The sequence below is a fragment of the Chrysemys picta genome, chromosome 5 (assembly GCF_011386835.1).
Source record: "Chrysemys picta bellii isolate R12L10 chromosome 5, ASM1138683v2, whole genome shotgun sequence".
Lineage (NCBI taxonomy): Eukaryota > Metazoa > Chordata > Testudines > Emydidae > Chrysemys > Chrysemys picta.
In genome coordinates, this window is record NC_088795.1 from 10,568,852 (window position 1) to 10,583,988 (window position 15,137).

Consider the following 15,137-nt stretch of genomic DNA (forward strand, 5'->3'; position numbering starts at 1 on the left):
TTTTGTCACAGTAAAACTAGGTAAAATTCACAGAACATTCATGGCAAAAATGTACAAAATCAGGGTATGGTGACGGCAACAAACAATGTGACAATTTAACAAAGTATGACAGTGTAACATTTACACACAAGAACATTAATGCAATCGTTTTCTTTGCCCTGTCAAAGTAAACGGTTTTGAGTTTATATATGCCTATTGTGCAATCATTTTTCAACCAAAAATAACAAAAAACTATATACTAAAAATCAGATATTTTTGTTCAAGTCCCTTTTGCAAAGCGTTGCCATTTTGGGCTGACGAGTTATACCTAGACAGCTTGTTGTTTATGCGGCGTCTGTTGTCCCCAAGCACATTTTTACAAGATGAGAAGGAGGGTTCATCACCCACGCTGTAGACTGGTACTGCTAAGCATCGCAGGGCGACTACTGCCAGAGCTGGGAATCTGGCCACCGTGCTTCTCCAGAACTGGAAAACGTCCTTGTTCCGCAATTCTTGAACGGCTCCCCAGTCAGCCCGATACTCTCTCTGTGCTGGAATGTTGTCTTCAAGCAGTGATATATTTCCAAATCCTGCGAACTCACAAACGTCAAGGTGTTTTGCTTGATTTGGCTCAAATACACGTCCTGCACTGAAATAACCAGCAGGTTGGCGAAAGCGGGCGGTTGAGTCAGTGGGCTGTTTTTGGTGTGTGTTGGCAGGTTTCAGAGCGACTCGCTGCCCACACCGCAAGATCAGGCATGTCATTTTTCACTTGATGAGCATGAACTATGGGCTCTTCATAAGCTGTAAGCGTGTTTATGATTCGGGATGCAAACTTTTAGAGCCTGGAGTGCTTCAGTAACTGCTGAGGATTGGTAAAGATCAGCAATCTCTGAAACACGTGTACTGCTACGACCAGGCTCCTCTGTAAAAAATGAAACATAATCCTCAGTGTGTTCAGTGTCATAGAGGCTGGAAGGCAGGCTCCACTCTACCATGCAGCAACTACATTTTAAGACCAGAAGTTCCCATGGTGATCATCTAATTTGCCCTCCTGCTTAGCACAGGGCATAAAAACTTCACCCAGTTCTTCCTGCTTCAAGCCCATCTCTTATTGCTGGGCTACAGCGTATTATTTTTCGAACGACCGCTTCCCTTGATTTGAAGACTTCAAGTGATGGCAAATCCACCACATTCCATAGGACACAGATTAGAAGTAAGGTGCCGGATACCCTTTTCAAAATGACCTGAAGGACTTGGTGTTGATGGTTTTCTTAAGTTCTTCAGAACAACCCCAAGCCACATGGAAGAAGAGAAATTAATTGAACTGAAACTGGACTGATTTTTGTTCACAATTTTGAAGCTTGCAAGTTGTCATTAGTGGAGGGGAGGGAGATAATTTGTCTGATTTTCATAATATGCACCATCAATCCTGGTACTGATGCTAAGACACGTTTTAGCATCTCTTCAAGTCTATGCCTTGATATTTCATACTGCAGCTCTCTGGGACAAAGACAAGTTCAGCTGTTATGTCAAAGAAAAAGTAGAAGGCCCAGCTCCATTCAGCATGAGTAGTTCTCTCAGAAATGTGCCTTATGTGATTTGCAGGACTTCAATAAACAGTTACATTACGGAAAAGAGACGGGGTACTTTATTGGCAGGCACCTCTCATTGTTCATGTCCACATTAGATCTGAGTAATACTGACGACTGACAGTAAAAGGCTGCCCAGGAGGCTGGATGTAAACTAGCCCAGGCTCTGTGTGCAAGAGTTAAAACGGCTCAGCCAGATTCCAACTTGGTTTCTTTATTTAACAAACTTGCTGTTTCCCTCCATCTCCAAAGGGCATCATTCCCCCCCCCATGCAGAGGGGCCAGCACACAGCTTAGTCACCGAGTAAGCCCCACTGAAGCCCTATATACATGGGTTCATGCGCTGCGCAGGTCTTTGCTGGCCCCTCTGCATGGGGTGGATTTTATGGTGGACCCGATGCTGCAGCACACTGAGCGACCTCTACTCCCACTGACTCCAGAGGACTCGGCCTCTTGCAGGACTGATCTGCAATTATGCAACTTACCACTAGGGGCCAAGTCCCCTCCTTGATGCGGCTCCACCCCCTTTGAACAGAGGCGACCCCTTTCTGAGTTTAAAATACCAATTTCACTGCACATCTGGCAACATCCCATTGAATACCAAGTTATGCTGCACTAGCTGAGGGCAAAATGCAGCTTAATCAGAGCCAGCCCCGAGTCATTTACACAAACTATCGCTCTAACCCATAGCAGCATCTTCCTTCAACAGGTTCTTTCCTGAGCTAACCCTGCTCCAGTAAGGTTGAAGCCACTAGCGCTCCTTCATGGCTTGCTAGGCTGCTGAATGCTGCGGCCTGCTGCTGCTAACAGAGAGCAGCGCCCAGCAGTAATCGCCTTTTCACTGCTTTGCTGCTAAACATGTTCAAATCCGGACACTTGTGCGGAGGATTTCACTTGATCGGTGCTGGCTAGGCATTAGGGGGTCCGTCTCTCGGACAACCGTTCATCTGTTCGTTCAGGGGAAGGCACGGGTGTGTGTCACCAGGTGGGAACGGAGGCTTTCACTCAAAGAGATCAAGGTAGTCAGGTTCCGGTCCCTGTTGGCCACATGGGTAAAGCAGCAGCTCCTTCCCCAAAGAAGTGATGGGCTCCTCCTGTTGGCCAAAGGACATTCGTTAAACTCCACAGTCTGAGATGAACACAGGTGCACTTAGGCGCTGATTGACAGCCTGTTGGGGGGCAAGACGTCTTTCCATGGGCTTTGAGACAGAGCAATTGTGACATAGGCCAATCATCTTTTATTGATATGGTTCGGGCTCACTTCAAAGCCTGCCAGTCAAGGGAAAGGCTCCCCTCGATTTCTGGGGGCGTTGGATCTGGGCCTGTATGGCCTTGAGCAGGCCTCACGTCCCAACTTAAATGACACAATCCAACACCCTCAGATTGAGAGGAGCTTTAACACTTCGCTCTGCCTCTTTCTGGGCAGCAGCCAGTCACCACTTTGGAGGAGGGACTGTCTTCTCCCTCTGCTGCGCCGCAGGTACTGCAAGGCGCCAAGCCAGCCATGATCTGCCTCCCCTGGCTTACCGAGGAGATACGAAAGTGAGCCAGTTAACTCAATTACACTGCCCCCCACCCTCCCTCTTCAGCTCCGTCTTCCCCACTTGCTGCTGCTGCTCCTCCGTTTTGCTCTGCTCTCATGAGCTAGTAGCAGCCAATGGATTCTCATCCGTTAAAGCACCGTGCTGGGGCGGGGCATGGGGGGGAGAATCCAAAGACACCAACGTTTCTCTTTGCTACCAGTGCTGGCTTCGCTAGTAGGAGCGTCTTTTTGAGACCGGTGGTGTTATTTAAGGGAGTTTCATGCATATCTCATTTAATGTGGGGTGAAATTCACCCCGGGGAGAGGGACTGGATGAGGCCTAAGCAGCATGGAAGTGCCCTGTTCTGAGAATGGAGGTGGAACAAGCACGTTGGTTTTGTGCCAGCCCTCTGCCCAGGGGTGAGCTTCCCCGAACGCCAACAAATTATCTCTCACTCAAAACAAGTTTTAATATGTTCAGTGAGTTGGCGCTTCCTGTCAGTAGGAGCTGTACCCTCACCAAGTGACACCGGCAATGTGGGAGTCCCGTGGAAACAAGCTCTGCTTCTATTCTTGCTTTAAACACCAGGAGAACCAACGGCTTTATGACTTGGCCACAAACCAGACAGTCGTGCCCCAGGAAACACCTTCTCAGAGCAGCTGAATGGTTTAAAAGCGCTCAGATGGTGAAATTCAGTCCCGTGCAGAGGGGCAGCACAAGACCAGGTGCCCAATAAGTGCCACCTATGCCTTCACGCTAGGGCTGCTGTGGTGCATGACCTGGGTGCTGCACCTGGGCATCCCCCACCCCAAACACGCTCCTTCCAACTGGCCCTCTGCTGACCACAAATGACCTTCATTATCTCCACTAACTGAGCCCCTCAGTTGGAGCTTGGCACATGAGAAATGCTGATTCCTGAATCCGAAGCAACGGGAAACTATATCAGAGAGCGGCCCAGCCTGCTTCATTCCACACTGCTCTGCGCTACCTTTGCTGCATGTGGGGCCTTGCTTTTATCAAACGGAAAGGTGATTTATTGCCCTGTAACCCTACAGTTCCCAGCACACAGTTGGTTCATGGAAGGGAAAAACGTAGGGACAGTCCCAAATCATGTACCGAGGTTACCAGAAAAGCTGGTTTGTTGATAAACTTGCCTCTGCCTGCTGGTGGCTTTCACTTGCATTACGGTAGCCTGTGCTCGGTGCTGTACAAACAAAGAGACAGCCTCCGCCCCAAAGAGCTTTAGGCCAGTTACGAAGATGAATTGTTACTACAAGCATTGAGAGGGGCTCACCTTGTGGTAGTTGACAAGGTCGGCCAGTGTCGCATGCTGCAGCTGGTCCACTCCCAGGAAGCTGTAGGCGCTGCTGGAGGCGTCTATTAGAAAGTGCTTACAGCCCTCCGGGGACAGATGGCAGAGTGCGTAGCCTTTGATCTTCTCACTGACCCGGACCAGAAAGCTCCCGGGCTCCGATTTGCTCAGGAGCTCCTCTGCTTGCCTCAGGGTTAAGATACCTGCCAAAAGCAAACCACAGCGCTTACAGGAGAGAAGCAGTGTGGGGGGAGTGGAGGGCTGAATGTCGCAATGCTAAGAAGGATGCTGTTTTAACCCTCTAAACTAATCTGTAGCATTTACATCGGGCGGTACGTCTCAGCTGCATTTCACAGCCTAACCACTTTGCTCTAGGCCAGATCGTGGCCCAGCTCACACAGCTGCGCTAGCAGGAGCTGCGCGGCAGCCAGCCGGCATGGCCAGGTAAGGGGGATAAGGGAGGCAGACAAATACCTTAGCTAGCTAGATTAGCCTGCTGTTAAAGTCTCCACATCCTGAAGGACATTGGAATTACAGAAGCCCTCACTTACCTATGGGTTATAGTTTCTTTTAACTGCTTACTCCTCTCCAGGAAACGCTCTCACAGGCCGAGCCAAGTCAAGAGACCGAGCACACTGCTAGGAGAGATGCTCGCGCCCATTCTGTTTTGTACAGAGCTCAGTGGTATAACATTCTTGTTGCACCTTCAGAGTCTTTCGTGCCACGTGAGTTGGTCCTGTTAGCGCTGGCTGTCACATCAGCCCAGAGAACAACTCCGCTTGCGCCCACATGCACAACGTGCGGGGTCTAGTGACTCAGGAGATGTCTGTATTGCAGAGAGAGGTGCAATTGCCGCTCGGGCAGGGCGCTAGTTTAAATCCAGTTAGCATGACTCAAAGCAGGGACATCACAGCCATGCAGGCCAAGAGTAGGTAGCCAGGGTTCCCCCCTTCACTACTATTTTTAGCCACACTAGCTAGATTATAGCTAGTGCAGGTAGTCCTGCCTGACTGCAGTGCAAACGTACCCGTAGGTGCAACGTACATTAATATTACATGATTGCAGATGTGCTCTACCAAGCAAACGCTCCTCACTGAAGTGCTCAAAAAGGGACCCAATGATATTAACATTTTTACGGTTTGTTGCTTTTGCTTGGTCTAGAATTGTTGGATCAGCTTCTCCATGGCCACCCCCACCCGCCTCCTTAAGCCAGGACATGTGCTAGGGCCTGACTTGTTCCCTGAGTGGTATAATAAATACAACCCTTGGCTCTTTTCAGCTGCAGATCTCAAAGCAGTTGACGGAGAATGGCTGGGATCTCTAACCTCATTTTACTGGTGGGAGACAGCGGCAAAGAGCAGAGACGTCACTTCCCCAGGTCAGTGGCAGAGGAACAGAACCCAGGTCTGCTGAGTCCCACCCTAGCTCCCTACTCTGCCACCCGCCAAACGCCCTGCTGAGGCTTCGCTTAGAAAGCAGCACCTCAGGTACAGAATGTGGAAGGTCTTTTAGGCCAGTCCAATAAGCAGCCAGAAGTATCAAGCTGTGAATTACATTGGCCTTTTGGGCACAAGTTTCCATCCAGAAGAATGGACTAACTGGGAATGCCCTCCTGGTGGGGTGGGTGGGAAACACGCCCCTCCTTTTTTGATAGGCTATTTCTCCTTGCTTGACTTTGTCGCATTAGCGGGGGTGGGCGCGGCACTGCAGACCCACGGAGCCTGTGTGATTGGCACAACATTTACAAAACAGCTGGCCAGGCCTGACGTTTTTGGTTTGAAATCATTTTCCTTCTCCCACGTGGCTTACCTGCCACGGCTGATGAGCCCCGTCTGCCCGATTAGAGGAGTAGAGCAGGGAAATGACTTGGCCAAGGCCCCCACAGCAGGGCTCCCGAGTGCCAGGCCTGCACCCTCTGCACTGTACCATGCTGCCTTCCCGGCTAGATCTCCTTGCTGAGAGGGACTATTAGCAAAGCACTCTACAGTCACTCTCTTTAATGGAGTGGAAGAGGTTGGTCAAATTTGTTCATACCCACTCTGGGTCATCGCTCTACCTACCCAGCATGCCTCTTGTGCCTTGACACTCTCTTTCCGTGGGGTCTATTATTTGTATTGTGGTAGGGCCTAAGTCATGGACCAGCACACCAGTGCGCTAGGTGCTGCACAAACACAGAACTAGCAGGCAGTCCATACCCCAAAGAGCTTGCAGCCCAAGCGTCCGCACCACATGACAAATGATCTTTTAGGCCCTGATCCAGCAAGGCACTTAGCACATGGCTTTAAATGTGTAGCTGCTCCACAGACTTCAAGTGAAGTTGAGAATCCAGCTGAAGATTTTCCACTAGTAGGAGGCTGGTCATGATGGGCACGGGTGAAGGGAAAGGTGCTATCCATGATATGTAGCAGGAGAGTCTGGCAGCAGAGATTTGGCAAAGGGACACTCAATATAACGTGTGAGATGCAGTTTGTATGTGCTCAGCGTGGGTTACCGTTGTGCTCTTGGGGCACATGCTGTCTGGAGACGTTTCTCAGACCGGGAATGGACCTGGCCTGGGATGGCTTTCCACGGACCACTTTCCTAAGGGCAGGAGAGGGGCTGGGAAGCTGCAACACTCACCATGGAACCAGGGTGCTATCCTGTCCGTGGATTTCTCATAACCCGCCCGAAGAGGAAACTGCTCTTCTTTAAACCACCTGATGATGCTCTCCTGGGTGGAAGTGGAGAGGGTCCTCTGCACGCCCGGATTCCTGCGGTTCCAAGAGACTCATGGTTTGTACAGTGAGGTCACACCCCAGAATTCAAGTTCTGTTCTCTACAGGTTCTTCTACCGTGCTCATCACGGCAGTGTGCGAGGCCCAAATGCCCAATAGTTAGGCAACTAACTCCCATCAAAACCAATTGCAGTTAGGCACAGAAATACCTTTGAGAGTCTAGGCCTGAGGACCTACGTTAGCTTTGCCAAAGAGCAGCTGCTTAGGTCTTGGGGCGTGGATGCTCTCTGGTCAGATGGATTAAAGCTGGCCTAATACGCTGGGGGTCATTGTATTGTTGGAGGTACCCACATCCATTGAAAGGGGCACTTCTGCCTGGCTCTAGGAGCTCATTGAGAATTCTTAAATATACAGCTGGGACACAGCCCTGTGGCTAGAGCTGGCTAAGAGAGGATTTATTCCCTCTCCCCTGGGGAGAACTCTGCTGAACACACACGTTTGCCAGAATCTCTCTTTGAAATTCCCCAGATTTTTTGCCAAACCCCAAAGAACTTCATTTTTTTTAATCAAACTAAAAAGTGACAAAAATGGAGAGAAAAATCGTGAAGATTTCCACTTCGTCACAAAGCCATTTTCCACAGAGGAAAAAAAGCCCATGGATAATTGTTGGCTGGCTCTAGATATCCCTCACTCTCAATCGTTAATCAACACGCCCACAGCAGCCAGCAGCAAAACATGAGATCTGCCCCCAGAGCCAGTGCACTCGCACAGCCTGGAGAGCATGGGGCCCTTGCAGCATGGCTGGCAGGTCAGTGATTGCGACTAGTTCCCAAACCCAGGGGCTCATGGAGGGCACCCTGCCAGCTGTCCCTCTCTGGTGGGGCCCCAGCAGATCTCAGCTGCAAGGGAGATCTCTCAGAGGAGATGGTCCAAGGCCGTATAAGGCTTGAAAGGTTAAAACCAATTCTGCCAGTGCAGATCCAGGAGCGCCTGGGGTCACATGCTCCCATAACAAACGACTAGCCGAGTTCTGCACCAGCTGCAGTTTCCAGGTAGGTTCCAGCGGTGGCCCTGGGCAGTGCACACTTCAGTCGCACATTAGCTGGGAGACGGTAAATAAAAATGGCTGGGAGTCCTGACCCCGTCAGGAGAACACGTACCCATCTGTGCAGCCCTAACACAAATCCCTATTTGAGATGGCAGCTGCTAACCCAGCTCTCCCCAGAGGCGAGCTTACAGGGCGGGAGAGGGTCAGGGTGCAGTATTTCCCACCAAATGGAACGTGGAGGGAGCAGACGAGGTCCCAGCAGAGCAGCCCTCAGTGGTGGGGGAGGCTGCCCATTTCAAGTGAGAAGACGTGCAGGGCTGGGTGTCTGGGATCTCAGAAAGACAGATGGTTCTCAGTGGCTGTGGGTCCCAGAATCCTGTGGCATTTTGGTACCAATTTGTGAAGTCAGCAAGAGTGTACCATGCACTCATCGGCCCAGCTCCATGGACGTCAACCATCCTTTCAGTTCACTAGGTTGCCTTTTACAGAACGTGGCCACCACACACAAGCTGTGGATCTGGCCCAACGTGTTGTGCAGGCCCAAAATCCGGGGCTGCCTGTGGAATCTGAGGGAATACCCTGGAGTCACGTCAGGGGGAATATTGCCAGGGGAGCCCAAAGCATTCACTTCACTGAGACGGGCTGCTGGAACCATGGGGTTTACACCCGCTGACACTGATTTGTATCCTTAATTAAATACTTCAAAGAGATGAAGTCCTGGTTAATCATCATCTTCGCTAATAAGGAATAGATCTGTCATGTCCATAGCACCTTGCCTTGGAAGAGCATGCAGCGTAGACAGACCGTGTCTGAGGAAAGGTGTCATGGTAGCGTATGAAGGTTACTAATCTCTAAGCCCTAGGAACACCCCTATCATCCCCGTCCCACAACAGAAAGATCCCAGACACTTTCATCACCGGGGGGCAGTTCTTACCTGTTGGGCCTCCCATTGGCTACCCCAGAGTTTAGGGTTTTAGGCTTGGGTGGAAGGGAAGGACGGGGGGGCAAGCTGCGCTCCTTGCTCCCAAAATTCTTGGCAACTTCGGCTACCTTCCCTTTGCGGATCCCTTGCAGCGACAGCCTGTTGTAGTCGTCCCTGGCCTGCTTTGCAATGGAGCGTCTCCTCTCATCAGCGGCTTTGGATTTCCTCACTGGAACAGAAGGGAGGCTTTGAAACCCACTGCCCCTTTACACACCCCCAGGCTAGCTGAAGCTAAGTAGTTGCCTATTTCATATGGACTACACTGTGCCTTGAGGTCACCTCTAGACCCAGCTCCTCCCCCATCCCCAGTTCTGCCCGAGGCCCTCTCCTGAGGACACCTGGGCTGTGCAGTAATCAAAGGGCAGGAAAAGGTGCTGGTGAAACCGGGGGATTTAGGGGCTGTTGTAGGCTCTCAAACTACTTTTGAAACTGACTGGTTTCCAGGGCGACGATGACCTTGGTAACAGTGCACTGCTGCGTAGTGAGGACTCCAGAGATGGCGGAACGTAGGGTGAAAAGCACCAAGCCGGGGTACGGTGGCAGAAGGCTGGCGTAACATGTCAATGGATATGCTACCGGGGATGGGTGAGAGTCAGTGCAGGCACCGCCTGGGGTATTTAGTCACCTGATTTTCACAAATATGACACGCCCAGTTGGGAGCGGCTGGATGCTCAGTACTTTGACAATCAGACCAGTTATTTAGTTGCCTTGGTATGGCCTAACTTTAGGGACCTGGTTTTTAAAACCCCTAGCTTGAAGTGAGACATATTTGTAATACACCATCCCCATCTCCTGGACACCCAGGGACACGGCAGCTTCTGGCCCTCAACCACTAACTGTAGGGCAATGCCCCCTCGCAGGGCACAGCAGGAGACGCCTGCCCCAGAGCACTAGCAGAGTTCTGGAATCAATATGGAACCAGCGGGGACAGCTCTGCCCTGCCCTACAGAGCCAGCTCCCCACACACACTGCAGGGCTGAAAGTATCCAAGCACCTTCCCAGCCAAAACTTTTCAGAATTTTTTGTTCCATAAAATTTTTTGACAATTTGATGTTCTGCTCTAATTCTGAATGGAAACTAGTTTCAAAACATCCATATTTCCCATGGGACGACAACCCCATTTCCTAACCACCTGTAGTCGTCATGCTATAGAGCCGGGTGACTCTTGGCCAGCTTAGCTATCTAGTGACGTTGCATTCATCAAGAGAGGCCCCATCCATCAGCCAAGTGACCAGAAGAAGAAGAATCCAACCAGTTAAAGGAAGAGGAGAATAGAAAAAAGGGCAACACCAGCGTCTCTTACAGGATTCCTGCCACTCGGGATCGTCCTTGTCCGATTTCTGCCCTGACTCCTGGGTCTCCTTCCGGTCGTTGTTAGTGGGCAGCTCCCCCTCTGCCGATGCTTTCATCCCTCCTGGCCTCCTCCTTGATAGATCCTTCCCCTGTTAGGAGACAACAGGTGTAATGCCTGGTGCCCGGCTTGCTTTCTGCTGACTGCCTTTAGCAGTCTCTGGACACCAGGGATTCGTTTCTTTAGGGTCTCCTGTGAAATAAGTGGGGATCCCCAAGACACTGACCCCCCCCCTCCTCCCCACTACCTGGGCTTCGGGGGTCCATTCGTGGGCACAGACTACGCAGCTCATCAGGCCAGGGCAGGTTGAGCTCGAGGGGTAGGAAGTGACATTAAGTGACTCTGAAGGCCAGATGCTGAGCTGTGGCCAAGGAGCTGTGGCCAAGGAGCGCTCCGGGAGGGAGTGGAGGGGGCTGTTTTATCCTCAGCTGGCTCCGGACCAGCCCACTCCTCCACACAGACCAGAGCAGCTGCCACAGACCTGCCAGGCCCCATTCTGGGCCTCACTGAGACCTTACAATATCCTATTGATTCTTGTTTCACTCACACCCCAGGACACCTCAAGCCCCTTTTCCATTGCCAGCTTTGCTTTAAGATCCTCCTGCACCAGGTTCAGAGCTGCTTGTAGAGGAGAGAGTTTGGCATCAGCCTGGAAAAGCTCTTTGGCTGTCTCTGCCCCGGGCACAGCATCACACAGGAAATCTATGAAGCGTGAACGTGCTGCAATGGCCTGTTGGACAATGGTGCGTCCCCTGCTACCGTCCTGAGTCCCAGTCTTGGTTACTTGAACTCAGGAGAGAGAGAGCAGAGATCGGAAAGGGCCAGAGAAGGGCAAGAGCGACCGTCTGGCAAAATTGTAATACTGCCACAGTGGGGCTATTTAGCTTGGGGAGGAGAATTGGAGGGAACGCTGCTGAGATGACGGGTGTGCTGAAAAGGGCCAGCCCCTCCTTTGCTAGCCCGAAACCTGGGCTGCTAGCCCCCACTCTGCCCCTTCCCCCAAGGCCCCATCTTCACTCTGCCTCTTCCCACCCCCCACTCCGCCCCCTCCCCGAGGCCCCCGCCCACCCACCGCTCTCCACCTCCCCCAAAACCCTCCCTGAGCCGCCAGACAGCTGTCTGGTAGTGGTGCCGCCCCCTATTGGCTGTTGGGAGGTGTCACCCAACAGCTGATGAGCGGGGCGGGGAACAGCACCCATGGAGTCGGCGCCTATGATGGTAGGGAACTCTTGGTACTATGGTACCACATTAGTCAGTGCTGGGAGGCGGTGCCCTGCATGGTGGGGGCCAGAGACATTATGCCTGTCTGGGGTGGGACAATGATTCTTGCTATCTAGCTTTTAAGAGATGTAACCACCCCGGGAGCTATGATGCCAGCTGTGGGTCCTGAGGAGCCACCTAGGCTGGGTGAACGTCCCTGGCCAGCTCTGACTGCTTGAGGGGCTGCAGAGCAGAATCTAGCCCCCTGCCTGGGCGTGTTAAAAGCACGCGGGCTCACTGCTTACCTGCTGAACGTCGTAGTTCTTCGTCTGAGCCTTGGAATCTGCCAACATCTGGTGCACGTCTCTGCCTTTACTGGGAGCAGCCTAGACGTTCAATGGCAAACAAACCCAGCGTTAGCATTGGAGCTCCTCCCATTCCTCCACGGTCCGTATACATGTCAGCCCAGCTCTGGCCCCTGTGTCGAAACATCATGCTGGAGCTTTCGTTTAAAATCGCACTCTTTTTAATAAGAATGTGGTGGCCCTTTTACTGCCCATCTAACGGCTGGTCCCTGGACGCACTGCTCCCTCCTTGGGAATCTCACACACGTCGTTTATTCCAGACCCTGCAGTTCATCATCAGATGGGATTGTTCCCCAATCAAGATCAAGGTCTGATTGTGCTTGGTGCTGTACGAAGTGAGAGACGGTCCCTGCTCTGGTGAGTTTACAGCGTAAAGAGACAAGAGAGGCAAAGGGTGGCTGAAAGACAGAACCAGCATCCCCATCTCAGAGATGAGGAATTGAGACATGCAGATTAGGTGACTTGCCCTAGGACACACACGGAGTGTGTGGCAAAGATGGGATCAGGCCACAGCTCTCATGAGCCCCATTCCAGTGCCTGAGCCCCAAGCCCAGCCTTCTTTTCTGCTGCATCTCACTGAGACTGGGGTGACCCTTAGTCCCTACACCGTGGGGGGTTGAGGACCTCACAACTAGAGCCTTGGACACCCCTGACCTCTGACTTAAAGAGATAAGGAAGAAGGGACCCCTGTAGCCTGAAAGAGCGCTGCACATGTGTGAATGAAACCCTTTCTGCATTCTAGAGCCCTCCCCTCTGAATACAACTCTCCTGCAATAGTCTCTCTAACCAAGGCCTGCCCATGTCAAGGCCTGGCCCTCCTAAAGGCAGTGGCTGAATGGAGAGGAAGGAAGGCCTCGGGGTTAGGACTTGGGAGACCCAGATTCAAGTGTCTGCTCTGCCACAGACTCCCTGTGTGAGCTTGGGCAATTCACTTAGCCTCTCTGTGCCTCAGCCCCCCAGCCATGCAATGGGGATAACAGCAGTGCCCTACCTAACAAGCTACTAGGAGGATTAGTGTGTTAAAGAGTGTGAGGTGCTTGGATCCTGTGGTGACAGGGACTATGTCAATACTATAGATCGATGCTTGCTGAGAGAGTTTGCCAGTGGCCAGAATCCCAGTTATCAAGCTGGGTTATCATGGGTTTCTTGTACTTTGAGACAAACACAGCTGGGCTTATCTCTGAACCCTCCTACACAGAACTGAATGTGGAGGTCAAAGCCACCTCTGTCGGCGTGGGTGATAATGCTCTTCTGGAACTCCACTGTGGGACTTTATTGGCGTCCCCTTCCTCAGAACCATTATTCCCCCTTAAATATTAACCCAGGTGTCTCTCCCTGCTCTGCTCAGACAGAGACATGGAAATGGAAGTCATTCACCTTTCCCAGGTGAAAAAACAACAACAAAATGCTCAGATGCAGTTACGGATGTAAATCGTTCTCACATCAGTTATTAGAACAATGGAGATGTAAAAAAAGAACAAGCCTTAGAAAGCACAATGCCCATCCCACATCTTGGCCTATGTCTCATCTCAGGATTGCCAGTCTTGGTCATTCAGAAAACATTGAAGGGTTTGACAAATCATGAGAGTGTCTTAAAAATCACAAGATTTTAAAAAATTGGGGGGAGGGGGGGATTCTTTCCCTTCTGGTTTTTGAGCTTTTAGTGATCATGTTTTAAGCTCCTCTCTGCAACCATGAGAAATAGAAATCTCCTTCAGTGAGCAAATAAAGCTGAGATTCTCACCTAATCCCATGACTCCAGGAGTTGAGACTTTAAGAAAAACACCACACGTTGGAAGACTTGCAATAAAACCCAGGAGAGCTGGCAACACTGAGGTCACCTCATGGATGCCTTGCTGTCAACTCAGGCTCGATGTGGCCAAAACCAAGCCTCGAGTTACCTTGCTTTTCTACATTGATGACAGAGCCACATGTGGTTTTAGACACACACTTGCAATTCTACACAAAAGTAACAACTAAGGACCTAACCCAAACTCCACTGCACTCAATGGAAGTCTTTCCACTAACTTGAATGGCTTTTGGCTCAGGCTTTAAGCATGCCAGTGATATGTGTGGTTAATAGATATTTAGCTCAGTAGCCTGTTCTGTTTCCGCCATGAATAATAGTAAGTGGTTAATACTGGAATGCATCTCTAATTGATTTCTTTCCAACCACTTTAAAATCATTGATTTGTAATCCCACGGCAAAAATATCACCAGAGAGGAAACATTCTCAACAAAAAGTTCGACCCAAGCAGTGTAACTTCCAGCTTTTGAAGTCATAAAATAGTTTTAACTTTATAAAAAGAAATACAAGCCTGCACTTTAAAAATGCCAATAGCAGACACTGACCTCACGCGCTCGCTGTAGCGCTGGAGTGCGGAGGAGAAAGAATCCGACTCTGAATACATTCATTTCCATCTATTGTTAGTTTTACCATCAAACATCTGCCAGAAACTAGGAAGCATCAGGGTTCATTTTGCTCCTAACAGAAACCTGCCTCGTTAGGTTTATTTATTGATCAGAATAAAATCAGTGGCCCAAATTCAACTATTAGTTCCACCAGTGGAAATCTAGAAAAACTCCAATGGAGTCATCAGAACTTGGCCCAGAGTTTTTAGTTTTGTCTGTTCTAGTTTAGTGGCAGGACTAGGGTGACCAGACAGCAAGTGTGAAAAATTGGGACCGGGGTGGGGGGGGGGGGGGTAATAGGAACCTGTATAAGAAAAAGACCCAAAAATCGGGACTGTCATTATAAAATCGGGATATCTGGTCACCCTAGGCAGGACTATAATGCCAGACATAGAAACCACTGAAATCGTTATGGCACCTGAAATGTTGCTTTCATTGTGGATAGCGCCTCATCCTTCAAAGCAACGTTTCAGATGCCATAAAGATGACTCCCGATAGCTCAGAAACAATGCAATATCAGGGCTCATTTTGATCTCAGCAGAGGATTGCCTCTTTAGGTTTATTTATTGTTTGTATTACAGTAGCACCAGAAGTCCCAGACTGAGAGACAGTGCTCCCTTGTGCCAGGCAGTGCACACGTGCAGACAAGAACTGTGAGA

At 50.6% G+C, this 15,137-nt stretch overlaps 1 protein-coding gene across 2 annotated transcripts in view; it reads right to left on the minus strand.

Annotated features, from left to right (window-relative positions):
• SH2D4A (SH2 domain containing 4A) overlaps positions 1–15,137 on the minus strand; it is a 22,268-nt gene continuing 7,131 nt past the window's right edge. For both annotated transcript variants that reach the window (XM_065595910.1, XM_065595909.1), the window contains 6 exons: positions 12,007–12,087; positions 10,454–10,592; positions 9,103–9,319; positions 7,026–7,156; positions 4,389–4,609; positions 1–2,665 (listed from right to left, as the gene is read on the minus strand). In XM_065595910.1, coding sequence (XP_065451982.1) covers positions 2,573–2,665; positions 4,389–4,609; positions 7,026–7,156; positions 9,103–9,319; positions 10,454–10,592; positions 12,007–12,087 — 882 coding nt within the window. In that variant the 3' untranslated portion in view covers positions 1–2,572. The remainder of the gene's footprint in view (positions 2,666–4,388; positions 4,610–7,025; positions 7,157–9,102; positions 9,320–10,453; positions 10,593–12,006; positions 12,088–15,137) is intronic.